The sequence below is a fragment of the Hyaena hyaena genome, unplaced genomic scaffold (assembly GCF_003009895.1).
Source record: "Hyaena hyaena isolate Hyena2069 unplaced genomic scaffold, ASM300989v1 scaffold_154, whole genome shotgun sequence".
Taxonomy (NCBI): domain Eukaryota; kingdom Metazoa; phylum Chordata; class Mammalia; order Carnivora; family Hyaenidae; genus Hyaena; species Hyaena hyaena.
Window position 1 is genome coordinate 430,380 of NW_024080786.1, and position 26,969 is coordinate 457,348.

The following is a 26,969-nucleotide window of genomic DNA, read 5'->3' on the forward strand; positions in this document are numbered from 1 at the left end:
TTACCTTCTACCAACCAAACATGAAGTTAGAACGGCTGACGGTCAGGTGTGTCCCAGGAGGCGAGCCAGGACCCAATGGTTCAAAAATTTTAAGAAAACAGAAAACGCAAGTACTTGCTCTCTACTTACTGAAACTAAATTCTCCTCCACAAAGGGAGTAAGCATGTGAGACCGAATGGTAACCATGATGTCACTGAAATCCAGACCAGAAATCATGCCGCTTTTGCTTTTGTCTTTCAGGGCAAAGGCTTGTCTTGCATGTTCCAGCTGTAGCTCCTAGAAGGAGGTTAGAAATAGAACAGGAGATTGGTTACAGCACAGCCCTACTGCACGTTGTAGAAAAAGGACCTTCTTCCTTTGCATGCACCTACTACAGGAATGAACACTGCACAGCTCTGAATGTACAACAAATCTTTTCATTTCTTTTAAAAAGCACATGTTTTCCTGAAAATGTACTATACAGCGCCCCTTGGGAAGAATGAATCATAGCATGGGAATAGAGAAAGAGGAGGAGGAAAAATCCTTAATTTAGTTGAAAAGTGTTCAACACTGAAAACAGTTCTCGGTATTTTACTTCAGCTTTTAAAATGCATTCTCTCTTGCTTGAAGGCATTCTTATCCAAGGGTACCGTTGTTTTGTTTTGTTTTGTTTTTTTAAGTTTATTTATTTGAGAGAGAGAGTGAGAGAGAGAAAACAAGCAGGAGAAGCAGAGAAAGGGAGAGAAAGAATCTCAGGCAGGCTCCACGTTGCCAGTACCCCTCAAGGGCACTTTTTGAATTAAAAGTTTAGATTTGGGGTGCCACTCTGGAAAACAGTATGGAGGTTCCTCAAAAATTAAAAATAGAACTATCCTGCGACCCAGCAATTGCACTACTAGGTATTTATCCAAGGGATACAGGTGTGTTGTTTCAAAGTGACACATGCACCCCAAGGTTTATAGCAGCACTACCAACAACAGCCAAAGTATGGAAAGAGCCCAAATGTCCATTGATGGATAAGTGGATAAAGAAGATGTGGCATATATACACAATGGATTGTTACTCAGCAATCAAAAAGAATGAAATCTTACCATTCGCAACTACGTGGATGGAACTAGAGGGTATTATGCTAAGTGAAATTAGTCAGAGAAAGACATATCATAAGATGTCACTCACATGAGGACTTTAAGATACAAAACAGATGGAACAGAAGGGAAAGAAAGCAAAAATAATATAAAAACAGGGAGGGGGACAAAACATAAGAGACCCTTAAATACAGAGAACAAACAGAGGGTTGCTGGAAGGGTTGTGTGAGGGGAAATGGGCTAAATGGGGAAGGGGCTTAAGGAATCCACTCCTGAAATCACTGTTGCACCATGTGCTAACTAACTTGGTGTGTGAATTATAAAAAATAAAGTATAGAAAGTAAAAAAAAATTATTACCAACAGAACTGCACCACAAGAAATGCTGAATTCCTTACACAGAAGGGAAACTATCCCAAATGGAAATATGGATGTATACAAAAAACAAAGAAAAGTTGGAAGTAGTAAATTTGTGAATTAAAAAAAAAAAAGTTCTACTCCCTTAGCAAACTTTAATTATACAACACAGTATTATTAGCCATGGTGACCAGGATATACATTCCATTCCCAGACCTTACTCACGTTAAAATGGAAAGTTTGTACCCTCTTTCCAGATTCCCCTCCCTACCCACTCCCCCACCCTGCCCCTGTCCCCATCCCCTTGGCAACCACTATTCTTTCTGTTTTTATGTGTTCAACTTTTTTTTAAGGTTCCACATAGAAGTGATCCCTTGTAGCAGGTCTTTCTCTGGTGTATTTTACTTAGTATAATGCTCTCCAAGTTCATCAGAACTTGACAGAATTTCCTTCTTTTTTGAGTGAACAATATTCTATTGAATAGTAAACAATATTCTATAGAATATTCTATTCTATGTGAATACACACACATTTTCTTTATTCATTCATCTCTCCCTGGACACTTAGGTTGTATACATATACAACAAACACGGAAGTACAGCTATCTCTTTGAAATAGTGATTTTTGTTTCCTTTGCATACATACTGAGAAGTGGAATTGCTAGATCATGTGGCGGTTCTATTTTTAATTTCTTGAGGAATCTCCATACTGTTTTCCATAATGGCTGCACCAGTTTACATCCCACCAACAATGTACAAGCGTTCCTTTTTCTCTACATCCTTGCCAGCATTTGTAGTCTCTGGTCTTTTTGATAACAGACATCCTAACCAGTATGAAGTAACATCTCACTATGGTTTGGATTTCTATATCCCTGGTGATTAGTGAGATTGAGCAACTTCTCATATACTTCCTGGCCATTTACATGTCTTCTTCGGGAAAATGTCTGTTCAGGTCTCTTGTGCACTTTTAGTTTTTCTAATTAATTAACTTATGGAGTTGAAAATGTCATTCAGGTCCCTTGCCCATTTATATATATGCACATACATATATACATATATGTGTGTGTGTGTTACTATGTTGTAAAATTTCCTACATATTTGGTATTATTCCTTATTAGATAAGTGGTTTGCAAATATCTTCTCCCATTCCATTGGATGCCTTTTGATTTGGTTGATGGATTCCTTTACTGTGCAGCTTTTTGATTTCATGCAGTCCCACTTGCTTATGTTTGCTTTTGCTGCCTTTGTTTTCAATGTCTAATTCAAAAAATCATTGCCAAGACTGAAGTCAAGGAACTTACCCACTATGTTTTCTTCTAGGAGTTTAAAATTTCAGATCTTATGTTCAAGTTTTTAATCCATTTTTTAGTTGCTTTTTCTGTATGGTATAACATAGGAGTCTATTTTCATTCTTCACATATCTAGTTTTCCCAAAACCATTTATTGAAAAGACTAAACTTTCACCATTGTATATTCTTTAAAAAAAACTTTAATGTTTTTATTTATTTCTGAGAGAGAGAGAGAGAGATACAGCCTGAGCAGGGGAGGGTCAAAGAGAGAGGGAGACACAGAATCTGAAGCAGGCTCCAGGGTCTGAGCTGGCAGTCAGCACAGAGCCCAACACAGGGCTAGAACCCACAAACCATGAGATCATGATCTGAGCTGAAGTCAGACACTTAACCGACTGAGCCACCCAGGCACCCCTCCATTGTATCTTCTTAACTCCTTTGTCAAAAATTAATTGATCATATATGGATGAGTTTATTTCTGGACTCTCTCTCTGTTCCATTGATCTATGTGTTTGTTTTTGACAATACCATACTGTTTTGAATACTATAGCTTCATAATATAATTTGAATTTAAAAATGTGATGTCTCCAGCTTTGTTCTTCTCAAAATTGTTTTGGCTATTTGGGTTCTTTTGGGTTCCACACAAATTTTAGGATTGTTTTTTTCTATCTTGGTGAAAAGGGCCATTGAAATTTTGATAGTGACTATGTTGAATCTATAGACCACTCTGGATATTACATTTTAACAATATTAATCCTTCAAATCAATGAACATGGAATAACTTCCTATTTGTGTCTTTTTTAACTTCTTTCATTAATGTCTTACAGTTTTCAGTGACCAGATTTTTCACTGCCTTGGTAAAATATATTCCCTAGTATTTTATTCTTTTTGATATTCTATAAACAGATTTTCTTAATTTCTCTTTCCAGTAGTTCATTGTTAATGTATAGAAATGCATCTGTTTTGGCAGAGAAGGTCAGATACCATATGTTTGCACATGTAGGTAGATTAGGAGGAAGCTAACAGAGGACCATGAGGGAGAAGAAGGGAAAAATAGTTGGGGAGAGGGAGGGAGGCAAACCATGAGAGACTTGAATGCTGAGAACAAACTGAGGGCTGATAGGTGTGGGGGAGAGGGGAAGGGAGGTGATGGGCATGGGGGAGGGCACTTGTTGGGATGAGCACTGGGTGTTATATGGAAACCAACTTGACAATCAACTAAGAAAAAAAATTAAAAAAATAAAAATTTTTAAAAAAGAAATGCAATTGCTTTTTTTTATATTGATTTTGTACCTTGAAACTTTCTTAAGTCATTTATTAGTTCTTACAGTTTTTGATGGGTTTGTGTGCATGCATGTGTGTATGTGTTTATAGTCTTTTAGGGTTTTCTATACATAATATCATGTCATCTGCGAAAAGAGATAATTTTTTCCCCTTCTAATTTTACTTCTTTTTCTTGACTAACTGCTATGGCTAAAACTTCTAGTACTTTTTTGAATAACAGTGGTAAGAGTGTGCATCCTTGTTTTGTTCCTGGTCTTTAAGTAAAAGCTTTCAGCTTTTCACTGTTGAGCATGATGCTATGGGCTTGTCATATATGGCCTTTATTATGTTGAGGTATGTTCCATCTATACCTAATTTGCTAGGCTTTTCAAATATTATTTTTTTAATGCTTATTTATTTGGGGGAGAGGTGTAGGGGTACAGTAAGAGAGAAAAAGAGAGAGAGAGAGAGAGAGAAAATCCCAAGCAGGCTCTCTGCTGTCAGTGCAGAGCCCAACATCGGGCTCAATCCCACAAACCACATCATGACCTGAGCCAAGATTAAAAGTTGGATGCTTAACTGACTGAGCAACCCAGGCACCCCTTGCCAAGCATTATCTTTAATTTTTTAAATGTTTATTTATCTTAGAGAGAGAGCGCACCCGCATGTGCAAGTGGGGAAGGAAGAGAGAGGGAGACACAGAACCCAGAGCAGGCTCCAGGCTCTGAGCTGCCAGAACAGAGCCCAACACAGGGCTTGAACCCACGAACCGCGAGATCATGACCCAAGCCAAAGTGGGATGCTTAACTGACTGAGCCACCCATGCACCCCACCCCTTGCTAAGCATTTTTATCATGAAAGGATATTGAATTTTTCTAAATGCTTTTTCTGTATCTGTATCTATTGAAATGATATTATTTTTATTCTTCATTTTGTTAATGTAGTATATCACATTTAATGATTTGCATATGTTAAACCATCCTTGCATACCAGGAATAAATCTCACTTGATCACAGTGCATGATCCTTTTAATGTACTATTAAATTCAGTTTACTAATTTTGTTGAGCCTATCTGCATCTATCTTCATCAAGAATACTGACTTGTCATCCTTTTCTTGCAGTGTTCTTGTCTGGCTTTGGTATCAGGATTAATACTGGTTTTGTAAAATGAATCTGGAAGAAATGTATCCTCCTCTTGTACTTTTTGGATTAAGTTTGAGAAAGATTAGTATTAACTCTTCTTTAGATGTTTGGTAGTCTTCGCCAGGGAAGCCATATGGTCCTAAAGTTTTTGTTGAGAGGTTTTTAATTACTGATTCAATTTCCTTACTAGTAATTGGTCTGTTTAGCTTTTTATTTCTTCATGATTCAGAACTGGTAGGTTGGATATGTTTCTAGGAATTTATCCATTTCTTCTAGGTTACCTCATTTGTTGGTATATAAATGTTCACAGTAGTTTCTTACGATCCTAAGTACTTCTGTTATCAGTTGTAATGTGTCTTTCATTTCTATGTGTTTTTTCTCAGTCTAGGTAAAGGTCTGTCAATTTTGTATATCTTAAAAAAAAAAACAGCTCTTAGTTTGTTATTTTCTGTTGTCTCCCTAGACTTTACATTTCATTTACTTATGCTATGATTTTTGTTATTTTCTTCCTGTTGCTGACATTATTCTTAGTTTATTCTTCTTCTAGTTTCTTGAGGTGTAAAGATAGGTTGAGATCTTTATTTTTTCTTAATGTAGGCATTTATCATTATGAACCTGTCTCTTAGAACTGCTTTTGCTGTATCCCATATACTTTGGTATGTTGTGTTTTCATTTTAATTTGTCTCAAGATATTTTTTTATTTTCCTTTTATTCTATGATCCGTTAATTATTTGGGAGCATGTTATATAATCTCCACATATTTGTGAATTCTGTCTCTTCTACGTTCATCATTCTCCTATTCACTCCATTTTCCGATCATCTCAGCTCCAACCCTATCATCCTTCAAATGAAGCAGGAATTTTGTCTTTATTTCCACCTTAAAATATTGTTGAAAGTACTCCCCACAGAAAGAATATTTCTAAGCAGCATCAGAAACAGACATAGGTCCCTGTCGTATATGTGTTTTCCCTTACTCCTTTTTCCTTCCTCCTCTCTGTCTTTGTTACATCTTTGTCTTCTCCATGCATGTCTTAGTTTCTGAGATATATCCAGTGGCAGCCATGGACGTGATGAAGACTCATTAATGACACCAAATATTGAAGAAAATGTATGAAAGACAAAGTAGAATCCTCATTGCAAGAGTAATACTGGAAGAACAGTATTCTATTTTCTATTAGGTCAGCAACTGGAGAACTCCTATGTATCTTTTAAAGGTACATAGTTAAAGTATTATGATAAAACTACAGAGTGCTTGGGATTGGCTTCCAAATGATCCAGAAGGGAGCACAGTGTAGAATACAGATAAAACAAGATGGGCTAACGGTTAATAACTGTTGAAACTGGTTGATGGGTACATGGAAGTTCATTACACTATTCTAGTTTTAAATATATTTGAAGTCTTTAAAAATAAAAAGTTTAAAAATTTAAAATTAAGGACTTCAAAATGAGAAGCAAAACACAGAAGGAAAAAACTCCCTATCTAAAGCTCCCGGCTTATGTAGTGTACAATTAGTGTATCAGGATAGAATTAGATATTGTAAAATACATTCAGTAAATGCAAGGGAACCAATGAGAAGAACAAACCATCTTTGGAGAAATCTTTAAAAATGCTAGTTGGAAGAACATTTCTTTTTTTAATATTCACCTCTTAAATATATAATATTTTCAACTTTTCAAATGCGAGCATTTTCCAATGGCAGTCAGGTGGTCACGAACAGTGCAAGTGTTAGAAAAAGCACTGGGCTTTACAAATAACCACAACTAGTGCTTACCTGGGCAGCACTTATACTAAAATAACCACACGTAAAGGGTATAGTCTTCAAACTGTGATCACGTTCATGAAGTAAAACAATACCCTAGGCTTATAAAAGATAAAATACAAAAAAATACTCTAAAAAGATGCTTTATCTAAAAAAATAAAGATACTCTAATAAACAAAAAATAAAATAAGTTTGCTTCCAGATTTCAAGTGTGAATAGGGGAACTGAGGGAAAGGATTAAAAAAAGGAAGCTATGCTAAAGCTTAAGGTCTCAGACACCTGGAAATGCATTTCATCTAACTATGAGATGAAAACTGCCGAGCTTCAGAAACCAGCTTTGAAGGAGAATGAACTAGTACGTGTAACTCTGCTGTCTTCCAAAACTCCACTCTTCACTAAAAATCACAGTAAAGGAACTAAAACCAAAACAGAAACTCAAGGACAAAGAGAACACAAAAGAAGATAGCAACTACATTTTTAAGACTGGAGAGCAGAAAGGCAAGTGACAACCCACTGAGCAGCGTCAAGAAAACTAGACATGGAGGGACATCTGGGTGGCTCAGTGAGCTGAGCATCTGACTCTGGATTTCAGCTCAGGTCATGACCTCACAATTTGTGAGTTTGAGCCCCAGATCCAGCTCTGCACTGTCAGTGCAGAGCCTGCATGGGATTCTCTGTCTCCTGTCTCTCTGCCCCTCCCCTGCTTGTACACTCTCTCTCAAAATAAATTTTAAAAATATCAAAAATAAATAAATAAATAAAACCAGAAATTGAAAAAGCCAAAAAGCAATGCAATATACATGACAGAACCCCCAAAATACTCAGGAACTGGTTACAAGTGACAGAGAAGGAGGAGCTACCAACAGGAAGCTTAGATGGAAGTCTGTTTAAAACTCATTAAGTTACCTGTATTACTTCACTGTAGCCAGGATTCTGACCTTTCCTAACGCTGGTGCTAGAGGCTCACTGCCTAGAGAAGGGAATGAGGATCTGGTCTAGGAGAGACCAGGTACAGTTAAAAAGAGGTAATTCAATCAAAGTCCATCTCTACACTGAATATTGAGACCTGTAACCCTCTTGAATTATTCAGCAACCAGAATGTCAATAGCCAGATCTAATATTCTAGATGATTATTCTCTGGTTCCCCCCCCCAAAAAAGAAAGACCTGAACATACAAACATTAAAGGGTCCCTAATATAACAGTCTAGCCAGCAAACTCTGCACTCAGAGTTAAAAAGTAGTACCATGAGCTCAAAGTTCCCAACAAGTTTCAATCTTAAATATGAGCAGAGGACCAATGACTACAAGAAAAGCCACTAACACGAAAAACAAAAACCCAAACAGAGAAAAAGAAAGAAAATTGAAGAAAACAGACACATCACAGGGAGAAAAAAATCACCTATCTTTATAAAATCTTTGGAGAAGAGAAAATAGCACATCTATGGAAAAAGATCAATATGTTACTTTTTTTTTAAAATGAATATTCAGAAACCCAAAAAGAACTCCTGAAAATTTTAAATGTAACAAAAATTAAAAACTTACTAAAAGTTCAGATGGAAAGGGGGAGAGAAAACTAAATGATACATTTAATATATTTACTAGTTCCAGAAAGAAAGAAAATAGAAGTAAATAAGAAAAGTAATGAGAATATTTTCAAGAACTGAGGGACAAAAGTTTTCAAATTCAAAGAGCACACTAAATGCCCAGCACCAAGGAGTATCATCATGAAATTTCAAAACACTGAAAAAAAGAAGAAAAAATCTGACTCTCCAGAATGGAAAATATATATGTATTGTTTCAAAACAGAATCAAGAATGAGAATGGGGGCACCTGTGTGGCTCATTCAGCTAAGTGTCTGACTCTTGACTAAGACTCAGGTCATGATCTCACAGTTCCCATGAATTTGAGCCCTGCATCAGGCCCTGCTTTGGCCTACTTCAGACTCCACGTTGACAGCACCAAGCCTGCTTTGGATTCTCTCTCCATCCTTCCCCAACTTGCGTGGAGATGCAGGTGGGTTGTCTCTCTCCCCTTCTCTCAAAATAAACAAACATTAAAAAAGAAAAAAAAATGAGAATAGCACTGGACTTCCCAGTGGCAATACTAAAAGAAAACAAAAGAAATGTTTTCAAAATTAGGAGGAAACTAATTTCTTTTTTTTTTTTAATAGTTTATTGTTAAGTTGGTTTCCATATAACACCCAGTGCTCATCCCCACAAGTGCCCTCCTCCATGCCCATCACCCCCCTTCCGCCCCCCACCCCCATCAGCCCTCCGTTTGTTCTTGGCATTCAAGAGTCTCTCATGGTTTGCCTCCCTCCCTCTCCCCCACTATTTTTCCCCTTCTTCTCCCCCACGGTCCTCTGTTAGGAGGAAATTAATTTCTATTAGAATTCTAAACCTAGCCATACTAAGTCTAAACAGAGTAGAGGTTTTCAGGTATGAAAAGTCTCACAGAAAATTATTTTACTTTCCTCAAGAAGCCCCTGCAGAAGTATACCATCAAAAAGAGGAAGTACACCATAATAAAGAGATGGAATCCAGTAATCGGAAAATTCAACACAAAAGAAAGACAAATGCATTCCCAAGGATGAAGTTGAAGGGAGATGACAGACTGACAGCTATGTAAAAAGTACAAACTCCAGCCTTCAACCATGAAACAGGTGAGGAAGTTCCAGGAAAATGGTGCAGGGGCTCTGAAAAGCAGTCTGGCAATTCCTCAAAAAATTAAACATGAAATTATTATATGACCCTGCAATTTTACATCTAGAGATATACTCAAAAGATCTGAAAACAAGTATTCAAACAAATACTTGTACAACAATGTTCATGATAACCAAAAGGTAAGAACCCAAGTGTCCATCAACTAATGAATGGATAGACAAAATACAGTATAGCCATACAATGGAATACTATTCAGTCATAAAAAGGAATAAGGTACTAATACATACTACAACTTAGATTATCCTTGAAAACGTTATGCTAAGAAAAATAAAAAAAAGCCAGACACAAAAAGTCATACTGTACTATTCCATTAACAGTAGTCCTCTCTCTTCTCTGTGGGGTATAAGTTCTAAGACCCCTAAGTGGATGCCTGATACTTCACACAGAACCAAACCCTATATACATTATGTTTTTTTCCTATACATAATATAAAGTTTAATTCCTATATTGGACACAGTAGATTTGTAACAACAGTCACTAAAATAATAGAACAACTATAACAATATATTATAATAAAAGTTACGTGAATATTGTCTCTTTCTCTCTTGCCCTCTTAAAATATCCTACTGTGCTGTACTCGCTTTTCTTCCTGTGATGATGTGGCCACGGCTGACCATGGATACCCTGAAACTGTAAAAAGCAAAACTGTGAATAATGGGGTGACTACTGTATATGAACTATTCAGAATAGGTAAATCCATAGTCAGAGCTGTATGGTGGTTGTCAGGGGCTGAGGAGAAACAGGAATGGGGGGTGACTCCTTAATGAGCACAGAGATTTTTTTTTATTGGAGTAATAAAGTTTTGGAATTAGACAAAGGTGGTGGTTGCACAATACTGGACTGTTCTAAATGCCACTTAAATTATGCACTTTTATACGGTTAGTTTTATGTTAAGGGAATTTTACCTCCACTTCTTAAAAAAAGAAAGAAAGCTCCCAGAGAGCTCCAAGAAGATGAAATTGATAGAATATATAATATGTTGTAAACACATTAAAATGAAATATTAATAAGTGAGGCAAAATTTAAGAATGAATTAGCATTAATACACAAAAAACTAAACAAATAAGAAAAATTAGAGATCCTAAGTAATCATTTAGTCAAGTACAGTATTTTTTTTAAGTTTATTTAATTTGACAGAGAGAGAGAGAGAGAGAGGGAAAGAGAGAGTGAGCAAGCACAAGCAAGGGAGGGGCAGAGACAGGGAGACAGATTCCCAAGCAGGCTCCCTGCTGCCAGTATAGAGCAACGCAGGGCTCAATCTCATGAACTGTGAGATTCTGACCTGAGCCAAAATCAAAAGATGGACGCTTAACCAACTGAGCCAGGTGCCTCTACTTTTATTTTCATTTTTTATATTTTGAAAGAGAGAGCAAGTTAGCGAGCGAGGGAAAGGGGCTGAGGGGGAGAAACAATCTTAAACAGCCTCCATGCTCAGTGCAGAGCCTGATGCCACAACCCTGGGATCATGACCTGAGCTGAAATCAAGAGTCATAAACTCAACCGAGTGAGCCACATGGGCAGCCACTCATGTACAGTATTTATAAAATTATAGTAATTCAAATATGATTATTGATCTAAGCAAAATTGTAACAATTATATGGGGGATGGAGACAGGAAATGTCCATGTCAGTGGAAGAGAGGGAGAGGTGAAAGAACAGCTCCTGATTTTCCACAGTTCAAATTCAGTGAAAAATACCAAAAAGTGAAAATTTTAAAAGTAGAGTACAGGGGCACCTGGGTGGATCAGTTGGTTAAGCATCCAACTTTGGCTTAGGTCATGATCTCACAGATGGTGAGTTTAAGCCCCACATCAGTCTCTGTGCTGACAGCTCAGGGCCTGGAGCCTGCTTTGGACTCTGTGTCCCCTCTCTCTGCCCTCCCACACTTGTGCTGTCTCTTCCTGTCTCTCAAAAATAAATAAATGTAAAAATTTTTTAAATAAATAAATAAATAAAAGTAGAGTACAAAAGTAGAACTACAAAAGACCCCACACAGCCAAGGCAATCTTGAGAAAGAAGAACAAAGCTGGAGGTCCAGATTTCAAGATAAACTACAAAGCTGTAGTAATCAAAACAGTATGGTACTGGCACAAAAACACACATAGATCAATGGACCAGAATAGATAGCCCAGAAATAAACCCATAATTATAAGGTCAATTAATCTATAACAAAGCAGGAAAGAGTATACAACGAGGAAAAGTCTCTTCCATAAATAGTGGTGATAACTGGACAAAACTATGCAAAAGAATGACACGGGACCACTCTCGTACCACACACAAAAATAAACTCCAAATGGACCTAAATGTAAGACCTGAAACCATAAAACTCCTAGAAGAAAATGCAATAATCTCTCTGATACTGGCCTTAGTAACATTTTTCTCAACAGGTTTCCTGAAGCAAAGGAAACAAAAACAAAACTAAACTATTGGGACACCAAAATAAAAAGCTTTTGCACAGCAAAGGAAACCATCAACAAAATGAAAAGACAACATACTGAATGGGAGAAGATATTTGCAAATCATACATCCAATAAAGGGTTAATATTCAAAATATCTGAAAAACTTCTACAGCTCAACAAGAAAAAATAATGATTAAAAAAGAGCTGAATAGGCACTTTTCCAAAAAAACACATACAGATAGCCAATAGACACATGACAAGATGTTCGACATCACTAATCATCTAGGAAATGCAAATCAAAACCACAATGAGGTATCACCTCACATCTGTCAGAATGATTAGCACTAAAAACATAAGAAATAACCAGTGTTGTTGAGGGAACTACTGTATATGAACTATATAGGTATATGGAGAATAGGTAAATGGAGAAAAAGGGAACCCTCGTGAACTGCTGGTGGGAACGTAAACTGGTGCAGCCTCTGTAGAAAAGGGTATGGAGGTTCCCTCGTATAATTAAAAATAGAAACACCATACAATCCAATAATTCCACTACTGGGAATTACCCAATTCCACTATCCAAAGAAAACAGAAACACTAATTTGAAAAAATATAGGCATCCCTATGTTTATTGTAGCATTTTAAAAGTTTTTATTTATTTATTTTGAGAAAGAGAGAGAACGCTCACATAATAGCAGGCGAGGGGAAAAGGGGCACAGAGATCAGGAGAGAGAGAGAATCCCAAGCAGGTTCCATGCAGTCAGCATGGAGCCCAACTCAGGACTCTGATCAACGAACCATAAGATCATGACCTGAGCCAAAATTAAGAGTCAGACATTTAACCAACTGAGCTACTCAGGTGCCCTTATTGCAGCATTATTAACAATAGCGAAGATATCTGGAAGCAACCCAGATATCCATTGATAGATGAACAGATAAAGAAGCTGCAGTATACACATACAACGGAATATTATTCAGCCATTAAAAAAAAAGAATGAGATTTTACCATTTGCAGCAACAGTGATAGACCTAAAAGGTATTATGCTAAATGCAATAAATCAGACAAATACAAATATGACAAATACCATATGATTTCACTTATATGTGGAATCTAAAAAGTAAAACAAAGCCAAAACAGACCCATAAATACAGAGAACTGTTGGTTGCCAGAGGGGAAGTGTGGGGGGCGGGGGGAGGGGATGGGCAAGATTAGTGAAGGGAAGTGGTGTGGACAGGCTTCCCATTATAACATGAATAAGTCAGAGATGAAAGGTACACTGTAGGGAATATAATGAATGGTACTATAATAGCATTGTACGGTAACAGATGGTAGCTACACTTGTGGTGAGCTGTGGAAGTGATTGCTGAAACCATTATAAGAGTATTTAAAAGTTGTTTCTGGATGTGGGAAATAATAAATGGGGTGTAATGCCACAGGGAATTGCTATTTTTGGTAATAAAATTAAAACTAAAAGGGAAGTAGAGAAGAAATGGTATATATATTTACATCACTTATGAAAACTAGGCTCACCTGGAGAAATTGTGTGAATTCTGTGTAGTTAAGATGCTTCTTCCGATTATGCCCAAAATGCAGTCGGATAAATTCACAGTCCCAGTTAAAAGGGATATGGTGATGAATAATAGTCTGTCCAAAAATTTCTTTGACATTTTCTTAAAAGGGAAAACAAAAATAAACAAATTAAATCTGAAATAAGTAGTTTAGTCCACTGCAATGTTCCTACAGAAGGAAATTAAGAGAAATTTCAAGTCAATATTATCTGCTTCTATTAAGATTAGCTGCAAAATTTTTTGTGCCCAGAAACCCATGCACAGGAACACAATTGATACAAAATATAATTTTACACTTAAGATTGTGTACCGTTAGGTATAAGGCCATGAGATTCTTAATTTCTCTTGATTTAATTTTAATTAGGAAGTGATTTATATCTTGCACTATAAATGGCTGCTACTTTGCATTCCTGTATAAAATCAATAGTGTTTTCCCGGTTCCTCAAGGAGTCGAATTAAGCCCTTTATCAGAAGCATGAATACCTAAATTACAGTATAATGCAATATTTGTCATACTAAGTATGGTTTGATTGAGGCTTGATTATTACATTCACACTAGCCTGAATCTGTCTATTGAAGATAGGTATAAGAAATACTACCAAAAGCATATCATTAGCTCAGCAGCAAGCACCTTATTAAAAGCTTCTGATATTGTCAAAAATATGGTCTTGACACAAAGCTTCAAAATCCCCACAAAAAGCATGATTATTAGTCTCAACTATTAAAATATTTTAAGATAAGTGAAATTAGTGATTCACTTTTATATAAAGAAGGACTAAACACAGTACACTAACTTTTAGATAGGAATCAGTCACGCTGTGTAAATATACAACCAAACCCCTCTGACAGCTGGTCTTCATGCACTAATAATGTCAGTCACTTTCTTATACCGTTCTACACTTAGTATAAAAGTCAATTCACAAATGACTGGTACTTTAACAAGCATAGACTGGATAGCCTAATTTAGAAGCTCATGCCAAAAAAAAAAAAAAAAATCATTAACAAAGTTAAGAAAGCAGGAAGCCTGTTTTATTGATGTCTTAAGAACAAAATTATTTTCAAATATAAGCCAATTAGTATAAGTGTTCTACCATCCGTAGCTATCGATTTTACTAATTAGTAAATACAAGTTTAATGTTTTATAATCTCCAACTATGCTACTTTCTCTAAATTCTGCAAATTCTTTGAATAAGATACTGATCTCATATTGTAAATGGTTTAATGGATTCCCTTTAGTTTTATATACCTTTTTTTCCTTGATGAAATTATTACTAGGCGGGGAAGATGGAGGAGGGCAAGAATCCTGAACTGGAAATCCTACCAGTCTGGACTCAGTATAAGAGCTCTGAATAGGTCACTGCTATCAGTAAGTTGGAAGAAGGCATTGGATGTCACTGGGGAGATGGGATTCTCATCTTTTCTTTCAAATGGACTATAGCATTTATTTTGTCCCTAATTAGCAACACTATATCATAATTTTCAAACCATGTTAAAATATTTTCACCTTCCATAAGCACAAACTAAATATATGGATTTTTGTTTCTAAAAGCAAAAAAAAAAAAAAAAAAAAAAAAAATTAACTCAGTATCAATCCATGGGATGGATCTTGGCTTTTAACCAATATAAAAGTTTACCCTCAAATCTATGTGGATTATCAACAGTTGTAAAATATGTCAAAGTTTACAATAAAATTAAAATAATAAGGGCTACCAAAAATATTTAGAGCTAAATATATTATGAGAGATCAGCAAAGATTTTTTAGGACCTTTTTAAATTAATTAGCTGTTTTATTCCCAAGGTAGTTACTTTGATTTCTTATTTTTAAGATCTAACAGAGTGTTAAACTAAGGAAATATGAAGTAATTAAGGGGAAGTAGAATAGAATTACTACATATATTTAATTTAAATATTAAGATTATGAAAGGGAATACATTTTTATGATAACCTTTATTTTAAAGGTCACAAATCTTAAAACTCAACTATTTGACAAGAAATGTACATACTGCTACCTAGATTAAGTTTTATATGATGGTGGAATAAAACTGAATTCCCTTTACATGATCAGAAAGTATTAGAATATTACTGTGAAACTAATCAAATACAATCAAAGATTCAAAAGCTTTCAAACTATGAAAATTTACTTAATATGAAAACTGTTCTCTTGCAAAAAGGATAAACCAAAATTACAATGCCTAACTTACATTTGGAAAAAGTTTCATAATAAAAACTTTAACAAAAATTCTATTTTGTAAACTTCCTAGCAACCTCTAAGATCTTGGAATATCTTTGAAACAATTAGAATGATAGGTTAAATTACTCATAGTAATCTTCCAAAATGTTGAAGTGTCATTTTCCATGACTATTTGTTTCAACATTTCCTACTTCTCCCAAAGTGGTCAATGACAGCTTTGTACATGGTTTCATTATGACCATTAATATGTGCTGTTTTATTAACCAACCCCAGACACTTTTAATTGTTTGGACTACGTCACAGGTTACAACTATAGTTACTAGGACTAACAAAATTTCAAACCTACTTTGGCACCTCTTGATGTATCCCACTTCCCTTCTGTTATTATTTTGCTACCAACTGCCTAAGGCTTATTCAGGAAGCTTATAAAATAATTAGTACAACTATTATTTTAATCCAATTCATAATTACCACTTTACCAGGATGTGTGTATCCGAAAAAAAAAGTTATACAAAAGCTTCAGAACTGGAGAGCTTCTCTTTGTGTGAGGCAATAGCTCAAACAGGTGATGTTCTTCTTATCTTACCCCGTTTTATCAGGTTCTGCATGACATGAAAGGGAACTCCAATAATGTCAAATATTCCCAATACACCTAACTAAAACTGCATAGCAAGGTTTCCCCCACAGAGAATCCCGTCTTTCCAGTGGCAAACAAGGGTCTTTAGCTCTAAATAGCACTCCTTGGAGTGCTATTTCAGTGGCCATAGTTCTGGCCTGGATGAAAAGGCTATGACAGTCACATCTTATTGGCAGCAAGATCATGATCTAGTGTTTTATACCAGATTGGTATTGCTACGGGATATAGGAATCCATTCGTTTTCTGACATATAGAAAACAATAGACCACTTTTTCACTTCCTGCAGAGCATGGGCTTATGAAAGAGATGGTTTATAATTCCTCTTGAAAAGGGAATTGGGGCCAGATACAAAAGTAGCCTGTCATTATGTTCTCTTTGCTCAAAGGAAAGGAGCATGATTTGTCAGGAGGGCAGGTAATGGTGACAACTGTGATTAAGTAAAAATGTTCACAGACGTAGAACGTTAGCCAGTTTAGCTGTATCAGTCACTTATGATGATTGGACTAGATGAAATACACATTGAAGCATACATATTATGTAAATATGTCTTAAAAGAGGTTTTAATTTCCCCAACAGCCCACAATGTGTCTCCCCATCTCATCCACCCTCATCCCTCCCCTGGTCCTTATGGGAGCTTCCTACTGGTCTTGTTCACCTTTCTGCAATACAAAATTACCTCTGACCGGGGCTGGCACTCTTCTCCAAGACTGCCGCCATGCCTGTTCCATGAATGAGCCTGGAAGGAGCTGCTGTACCAACGGTGTGGCCAGAGAACTCCTCCTGTAGGTATACAAGCCATCAGCCCTGTGACACAGCCCACCTACCATCAGCCCAACGACATCCTGATTCCAAGGATTCCAGCCCAGCAGGAGCCACTGCTTCCAACTTAAGAGGCTTGAGACCAAACATTTTTATTGTCAAGGGGGGGGGGGGGGGGGGAGGGAAGTCCTCAATAGCTCAGTTTCACCTGCATAGTTCTTAAAGTGAAGTCAGAGAGGCTTTTAGAAGGACTCCCACCAAAACAGTGAACTCCTTGTGAATAACTGAACAAAAACAATGGCGAGACTTGTGGAAGTAAAGAGTTTTTCAGTGAAGGAAAACTTGGGGAGAAAGAAGAGGAACAACTAAGAGACCAAAAAAGAAAACAAAGGAAAACAAACAACAACAACAGAAAGTTCAACAACAGGAACTTGGCAGAGGAAGTCCCAACCAAAATAGCATGTAGACTCAGTCCCAGACTGCTAGGTTCTACTTCCAGTTGGGTCATTAACTTCCTAGGTGACTTCCTCTGTTTCTCTAAGCAAAAGTATTTCTATTAACCTTTTACCTACCTCCAAAAGGGACTACCATACAATTAGTCAATAGAGTAGCCCTGCTGCCAAATATATGTGAAGGTCCCTTTCTCAGGAAGAATGAGTTTACATTTAAAGAGCATCTATTACTAAAGAAACTAGATGCTTCAACAGGCTATCACCAAATGCATAAAAACTAATAACACCATGACCTTTTTCTTTAACCTCAAACTCTAAGCTACTCTAGTAGCCTTGAGTATTAATAGGATTTTTCTCTGCAATATCTGAAAGGAGTCTCAAAATTCTTACTGATTTATTTTGAACACCCAGGTGAAGCTCTAATTCTTACTAGACCATATTAGTATTGGTCATCATTAGATTTTCATAGTATTCCACATCTACAGCTTTGTTTCCACTGAGAAAGGGTAATTTTTCACATTTAGACTTCTATCTCCTGAACCTTTTAATAACAGCAGTGCTTATGTCTAAACCACCTCAATCTATTCTTTCCTTCAGGGAAAAAGAGTCTATTTTGAAGGAACCCATTTCTATTTGCTGTAACTAATAACAAGCAAATATAGTACCAAATCAAAAGGAATCCCTGCTTTTTCAGGGTTCTACAGTGAGGGGATAAAAATGTGCCCTTGAAAAATTTCATTTTGGAGAGTTCCCATTCCTAGGCAAGCGCTTTGGAACATAATGTTGATGAGATTTTAATAAAAAACTTAGACTGTACAACATATCTTATATTCATTTATTAGTCAACAGACAGGGGTATGGGTTTCATTTTTTGTTTAGAAGGATTACATCTTTGTTAAAGCAATAGGCTTTTATTTTTTAAATGTGGGACAAATGCAAGGCAGCTACTGACAACACAATGTAGTTTAACTGGTTATCTAGGTTACCTCAACCTAATTCTATCAAGCAGAATATACAGTACACTAGAGGCTAGTAGTGAGACCACGGCAAGTTTAGACTGTAGCTAGCACACGCCAGTCATGCCACGGCCTCCACAAGGCTCATGCCACCAGGCAGTAACAGATATATAAGCCATTAAGTAATTATCCACAGCATGCATTAGAAATTTTATTAAAAGAACATCAAAGAGGAAAGAACTAATGGTTTTATTCACTCTTTTAAAAATTCCAGAACCCTCTCCTGCGCTTGCTTGCACATTCTGAAATGGATTACAGAGGTCTCAGTTTAAGTCCTCTCCCCAAAAGTAGAGGCATCTCTAACAATAAAAAACAAAAACAAAAAACTTGTCCAGCACTCAAGTAAGTGTTGTTCAAATATTCCTATTTATATAAATTCTTGCAAAAATGTACACTATTTAAGTATCTAATCTATGTGTATTAAATATCTAAAAAAACAAAAGCATAGATGAGAACAATATATACAAATACACGGATAATAACATCATCATCATAGTCCACGAGATATCGATGGCATAACACTTTTTCCCCACACCATTACCCCTGGCATCCAATATTCTCTTCCACTTTTCTCTCCTGATGTGCACAAGAGAAAATTATATTTTAAATAAGTTCCAAACTAGAAAATACAAGGCCATTTGGTGAAAAGGATTTACAGTTAGAATGGATCTAAAATTTCCTTTTACCTAAACATATATCTATAAATACATAAGCACAATTCATTTTATTAAGTGGATACAAACATTAAAACTGACCTTTAACACAGATCCAAAATCCTATAAAAATAAACTCCAAGTTAATTATTTCCTTATGCTGAAATTCTGTAGTCTTGAAAACAGCCTGTAATGAGTAGGCCTTGGAAATCTTGTTAAATGGCATTTGTAATAGTTTCAATGCTTTTCCTCTTAGTAATATAAAATTAAACTTTCTCTCCATTATGATTCTTTTTATTTAAGAAAATTTGTCTAAAATGGATCCTCAAAACTAAGGAGGCAAGACAAGAAGGGAAAATGGTCAAGGTCCCCAGGAAATAGGTGAAAATCGTCAAGATAACCATTCAACTGGCCGGGGACTCCAAGAACAATGTTGAAAGGAGGTTCAGCTGTATATCATTCCACAGGGAACTTTCTATCTCTACATTATGAAGTTGAAGAATGAAAGCAGGATTTTGGAGGGTTCACATGTTTTTCAGTTTAAATCAGGAGCTATCACAATTAAAACTGATTTGTTTTGCTTCTAATCCTAATTATATTTTCTTAAAATTCCAACTCATAAATCATAGTCTGGGGGAAAAATAAAAGGTCTTTAAAATGCTAAAGTTGGGATCTAATAACAACAAGCTTTCATTTGCATGAAATAAATGTGCTTATAAACCACTCAGCTACTTCCTATACTCATTTCAATCTACTAATCAACACTGGTATGGGTCTCTACTGTTAGTCTACTGGATGAACTGACTTGAGTGACTTGTTTTTTAAAATAGAAATTGGGAAACGCATCAAATGGAGATGACATGAAGAACCATAATACCAAGGTAGGAGGGACAAAAGAACCCACAAATTGGTTCTGGGAAATCTAATTCTCAAAACAGTGGATACATGATAGAAGCACAGATCTACCATCACTAATGCAGATATTTGTATCAAGGTATTTCCCAAGTATTGCTGTACAACATCTGGAAGTGAGACATGTGAGAATGTGTGATACCTACTGAAAACAGAAAATTCAGCATTATTAGTGGTCCGGGGTTAATGCTGAATGAAGAGGTTTTGTACTTTAAACTGTAGAACCTGGGTGCTTCTGGGGAAGTCAACATTCTTTAGGAGGAAGAATGGCCAGAGCTTGCTCCAAAGCAGGAGTATACCAAGATAAACCTAAGGAGTTCTGCATAGGAAATTATTTGGGAAAATCTTATACAGACAACAACTAGGTCAATGGGCAAAAGGAAACAGTCAATGCCAAGCTAGAAAATGTGCTCACTAAAATCACAATACCTTCTAATACCTGTATTTTCTCACCATTCTTTTCATGGCAGTGATACTTCTTCCTTTGGGTTTAAATGAAGGATTTTTTTTTTTTATAAAACAAATACAGTGGTGAATAAATATAGCTCAGGGAAAGCCTGATTTTCAAGAGTCTCTCTACCACATACTGATGCCAAATTCACACCATAAAAGGGGCTCAAGTTCAGCCTTATAAGATGAAAAAGTTGTGGAAATCTGTTGCACAACAGTGTGAATATACTCAAGGCTACTGAACTGTACATTGAAAAATGGTTAAGGATTTATGTGTTCTTTTACAATAAAAATATGTAAATATTTTTTTAAAAGGAAGATGATTCAAGGTCTTTGAAAACATTGCATTGTTTTTATTTGAAAACCTGTTGCAGGAAAAATTAGCAGATATGGTAAACATAAACTAATTTCTGCAAATAAACATCTTTAAAAACTCATACATACATGGTAGAAATTCTAGTTTATATGCTTGTCAAACACTGACCTTGTGCTAGATTATCTGCCTACCAAAGGATTTATGTCAATTTCTACATTTAACAAAGATGTTAGTTTCAATGTTCTAGACTTGTTTCCTAAAACCAAAAATCGACAATGGGGGTTCAGAGAAGGCTAACTATTCTTAACTATCCTCCTTCAATTCCATTCTTGGTGTTACAATGACACAGTAGCAATTTTCCAAACTACTACTGAGAAGCTCTGCACCCTCTACCCAAAAATTCCTTCAAGAATGACATGATTATTCCATGTTGTTCCTGGTCTGTTTCATAAAGAATTTTGCCTAGTGTGGCCTAAAACAAGAAAATTTTATACCACATATTTAGGAATGTAAAAGTGTCAATAAATGACTCAATGAGCAAAGATTCCTTAATTTTTTGCCATAGTCTAATGCTTTAAAGAAAATACACAATACACATTTTATCTGTGCAAATTCTTTTAGGAAGCAATACTTCACTTATTAACGAGCTCCTAAATAATCAGCAATTTATAGGCATTTACTAGATTTAGCAATTAAAGACTGGACTAGCCTCACTAACTTCACTTATCCCTTATAATCTTTTTTTTTCCTTACCAAATGTCACCTCTCCATTTCCACTCTTGTCAAACAACTGGAAGGCCACTATGAACATAGAATCTGGAGCACACAAGACAGATTCAAATGCCAAAAATTCTTGATAGGAGATCAATCTGGAACAAAACATAAAATGTTACTGGCTGGTAAAGAAAGAGAAAATATCAGGCATTCAACCTGTCTTTACTGTATGAACTGTAGCTCAGGGTTACCACAAAATTGGTAAAGGGAAGTCATCTGCAATTTGCTTCAATCAATATTAACCCAGGAGGGGCGCCTGGGTGGCTTAGTCGGTTAAGCGTCCGAGTTTTGCTTAGCTCATAATCTCGCGGTTCGTGGGTTCGAGCCCCGCGTCGGGCTCTGTGCTGACTGCCAGCTCAGAGCCTGGAGCCTGTTTCAGAGTCTGTATCTCCCTCTCTCTCTGACCCTCCCCTGTTCATGCTGTCTCTCTCTATCCTAGAAATAAATAAAAATATTAAAAAAATATATATACAATCCAGGAAATGAAAAATACAAACAAATCTAATAATTAATAATTACTAAAACTTGGTGATGAGGATGTTGAATTCACTATACTAGTCTGTGTTTTATATGCTTGAAATGTCAATAATACATTTTTAAAGAAAAATTCAAAACAAAAGAAGGGAAACTAAAGCATATTGAGTCCCAGAACACTCAAGGTTGTGTAATTAGCCAGTGGCCAAATTACACTAAAATTGCCTTCAATGATCTTATAGCATATGCTACTTTATATATGCTAGTTTAGAGTTTAGAGTCATCTTCCATAGCAAGCTTGCTGCAAACATCTAACACCATGTTGCTGCTATTGGGATGTGACTAGTATCCAAGTAACAGCATTATAAAAACCTGCTTTTTATAAATATAAAAATACAGAGTTATTTATTTACTTATTTATATAGTAATGGTGCTGCCTTTTATTCTCAAATGGCCTGGTTTGGACAATACATTTATAGCCACCCTATCAAAAGGAATAGAGCTTATCTTAATGTGTCTTCTTGATTCTCAGGATCTGATCTCTGCGTGCCTCCCCTTTGTTCTCTGCACTCCAACCCACTCATTTTCAGTCCCTGCTCCTTCCACCCAGGACTATCACACAACATTTCATTTTCCTTGGAATGATCCCACCATCTCCAAACTTATGCCCATTTAATACCCATCCTTACACAGCTCTCAGATCAAGAGAACCAACCATCTCACAGTCTCCAGATGACTTCACTTACCCTTACAGCAGCACTATATTTTTAAAAAATTTTTAACATTTATTTATTTTTGAGAGACAGCGACAGAGAACGAGCAGGGAGGGGCGGAGAGAGAGAGAGAGGGAGACACAGAATATAAAGCAGGGTCCAGGCTCTGAGCTGTCAGCACAGAGCCCGATGCAGGGCTCGAACCCACAAACCTTCATATTATGACCTGAGACAAAGTCAGACACTTAACCAACTGAGCCACCCATCCACCCCTACACTGTACTAGTGCCCCTTGCAAAAATTTTATTAAAATAATTATGTAATTCACTGATTTCCTGTGAGAAGATAGGCTTGTCACAGAGCACAGGTTTGATTTAGGTAAGAACTTGTAAACATTCTTGAATGAACTCATTTAAAATATATGGCTTTTTATTTTTTTAATAAAAAATTTATTATTGAGAGTGAGCAAGTGAGTGGGGAGGCACAGAGAGAGAGAAGAGAGAGGATCCAAAGTAGGCTCTGCACTGTCAGCAGAGAGCTGGATGTGGGGCTCAAACTCATGAACTGCAAGATCATGCCCTGAGCTGAAGTCAGACGCTTAACTGACTAAACCACCCAGTTGCCCCTAGAATGAATGTATGGCTTTACAAAGAGCCATATTTCTCAACACAGATTTAGGAAAATGACTACATTTAACATTTCATTTTATGCCTCCATTCATCTAAGACATATTTTACATTTGAAGTTTCATTTTCCATTATTTGAAACACTTTGAAATATGTTTAAGTTATACAAGTTACATTATATCCAAAGCAATGGTGTATACTATGCCTTTTCCCTTTATTGAGGGAAAGGCTTTGTGGTGATATTATTCAGGGCACTAAAGACTAAGCCTTCACTGCTGAAGTATCTTTGGTGAAATCAGGAGCTTGAGTGCCTAATGAATCCTGGGAAGAACAATCCAATAATCAAACTGTTTATCAGGCCACCTTTCATAAAACATGTTATGCATTGATATACTACTAAAAATACAAAAGTGTGGTTATCATTACACAAATTTTGGGGTAGTAAAAACAACTGAAGTTACAACGTATCAGGTATCATCATCCACACACTCCTAAAAAGCAATGAGTAATATTTGGTTTTAATAAGAATATACAACACAAGGGTTGCCTGGCTCTGGCTCAATTGGTACAGCACAGGTCTCCTGATCTCAGGGTTGTGAGTTCAAGCCTCATGTTGGGTGTAGAGATTATATATAAATAACTTAAAAAATATATCTATCAGGGTGCCTGCGTGGCTCAGTCGGTTGAGCCTTCGACTTCGGCTCAGGTCATGATCTCGCAGTTTGTAAGTTCAAGCCTCACATCGGGCTCTGTGCCAACAGCTCAGAGCCTGGAGCCTGCTTCAGATTCTGTGTCTCCCTTTCTCTCTACCCCTCCCCCACTTATTCACACACACACACACACACACACACACACACACACACACTCTCTGTCTCAAAAATAAACATTAAAATTTTTAAAGAAAGAATATAAAACACAAATACAGTTATGATATAGCAGAGGACTTAGAGAAGGCCTTCATTTTCTACATTATATATTTTTATGTTTGAAATTTTTATCATAAAGAATTAGCATTATTTCTTTTGATTATAAGAGTAATTTAAAACATAAAAATAATTAGCTGATTATGAATTTAAAAAAACAATAAAACCTGCAACATCTTGGTTTTTCTAAAACAGTCTCAGGAATCTGACATCAAAAATACAATTACCCTAAAATCAGAATATGTAGCCTTAAAACACATTTCATACTGGGGCACCTGGGTGGCTCAGTTGGTTAAGCATCTGACTTTGGCTCAGGTCATGATCTCACAGTTGTGGGTTTGAGTCCCACATCAGGCTCTGTACTGACAGCTCAAAGCCTGGACCCTGCTTCAGATTTTGTGTCTCTCTCTGCTCCTCCCCTGATCATACTCTGTCTCTCCCTTATTTCTTTTTTTTTTTAATTTAAAAAAAAATTTTTTTTAATGTTTTTATTTATTTCTAGGAGAGAAAGAGACCGCGTGAGCAGGGGAGGGTCAGAGAGAGAGGGAGATACAGACTCTGAAACAGGCTCCAGGCTCTGAGCTGGCAGTCAGCACAGAGCCCGACGCGGGGCTCGAACCCACGAACCGCGAGATCATGACCTAAGCGAAAGTCGGACGCCTAACCGACTAAGCCACCCAGGCGCCCCTGTCTCTCTCTTATTTCTGAGACAGAGAGAGAGAGAGAGAGAGAGAGAATGAGCAGCGGAAGGTCAGAGAGAGAGGGAGACACAGAATCCAAAGCAGGCTCCAAGCTCTGAGCTAGCAGTCCGCACAGAACCCGATGCAGGGTTCGAACCCACGAACCGTGAGATCATGACCTGAGCCCACGTCAGATGCTTAACAGACTGAGCCACCCAGGTGCCCCTTAAAAAAATTTTTTTAATAAATATTTTTAAAATCTAAAAAAAAAAAACACATTTCATACTCAGTAGTAAGCCTTTTCTGTATTTATGAGAAGAGATAAGACTTTTTCCTTAACTAGCAAAGGTTATAAACGGTCAGCTGGCACTCTGAATTTGGCCCACACATGTTTTCGTTGGCCATGCAAAACATAGTATTTTTAGTTACATTAGTTGCCAACATTAGAAAATTATAAATATTTCACAAAAATATCCAGTTTTCTGGTTTCTCTTACTAAATTCTGAGCATGGGCAACAGGTTTCTGGTCCCAAGTAGCACAAGCCTCCTGAAGCCAAAGTAGAAGCTACCTCTTCAGAGAGACCAGGGCCCATCAGTTATCTGCACCTGCCTCTCAAGAGCTTCAGCCCCATGTTGGGCTCTCTGCTGTCAGCACAGAGCCTGCTTTGGATCCTCTGTCCCCCTCTCTCCCTGCCCCTCCCCTGCTCGTGTTCTTTCTCTCAAAAATAAATAAAACATTAAAAAATAATTTTAAAAGAAAGTATTGGGGGAATACTCAGCCAATACTCAATACTCAATTACCTTTGTTACATAGAGTGATTTATTTGAAGAAAGGGCAATTAAGAAACACAAAACCATCAGCAACTTAAAAATAAGTCACTTCATATTAATCAGCCTTATAAAGAAATCAAATTCCATGCTGTAGCATGGATGAATCTTGAAAACAACAGGTTAAGTGAAATAAAACAAACACAAGAGGACAAATATTACATTATTCCACATACATGAAGTACCTAGCATAGTCAAACTCATTAGAAACAGAAAGTAGAATAGTGATTACTAGAGGCAAAAAACAGGGACTCACTGTTTAATGGGTACAGAGTTTCAGTATGAGAAGATGGAAAAAAAGATGGTAGAATGGATAGTAGTGATAGTAGTACAACAATATGAATATACTTAATGCCACTGAAATATATACTTCAAAACAGTTAAAATGGTACATTTTATTATATATAGTTTAATACAATAAAAAGTCACCTGAGGTTACCCAGATATAGGCATTTATATATATATACTTATATATATTTATATATATATACTTAGCAAATGTACCTTCAAGTTTTATATTTGTCACTGTGTGTCAATTTTACATCTAAAGAAAACACTCAAAACAAATACTGAAATGCAGTTTTAATATGCATGCTGAAATGTTTAAGTATCAGTGTTTGCAATTTACTTTGAAATGTGTGAAAAACCAAGATGAATTGATGTAAAGATAGAGGGATAGATATATGAAAAAGGAAGTATAGAAAAATGTTAATGTTAGAATAAGATGGGTATGTTAAGTGTACACTGTAAAATTCCTTCAACTTTTCTGAATGTTTCAATCTTCATAATAAAATACTGAAAAGAAGTAGGGGTGAGGGCAATGGACCACTGTGTCTCTTTGATATGCTCCCTGTCTATTTTTAGCCCACAGGCTTTTTATACCACATGATAATGTAACAATACTTTTCATAAAGCAAGAAATGCCCTGTTTATCTGCTAAGATAAACCAAACATGTTCCAGAATAATTTTTAAGGCTCTTTTTCCTTTATCCTGCTATAAATTCC

The 26,969-nt window shown here is 36.4% G+C and overlaps 1 protein-coding gene across 2 annotated transcripts in view; it reads right to left on the bottom strand.

Annotated features, from left to right (window-relative positions):
* Nucleotides 1-26,969, bottom strand: part of SLC25A12 (solute carrier family 25 member 12) — a 108,453-nt gene that overhangs the window by 52,733 nt on the left and 28,751 nt on the right. The window contains exons 1-4 of one of the 2 annotated variants that reach the window (XM_039239184.1): nt 21,700-21,773; nt 17,065-17,168; nt 13,523-13,662; nt 130-276 (exon numbers count right to left, since the gene is read on the bottom strand). In XM_039239184.1, coding sequence (XP_039095115.1) covers nt 130-276; nt 13,523-13,662; nt 17,065-17,116 — 339 coding nt within the window. In that variant the 5' untranslated portion in view covers nt 17,117-17,168; nt 21,700-21,773. Of the gene's footprint in view, nt 1-129; nt 277-13,522; nt 13,663-17,064; nt 17,169-21,699; nt 21,816-26,969 lie in introns of those variants that run through there. The other variant, XM_039239183.1, reaches the window with a different exon arrangement.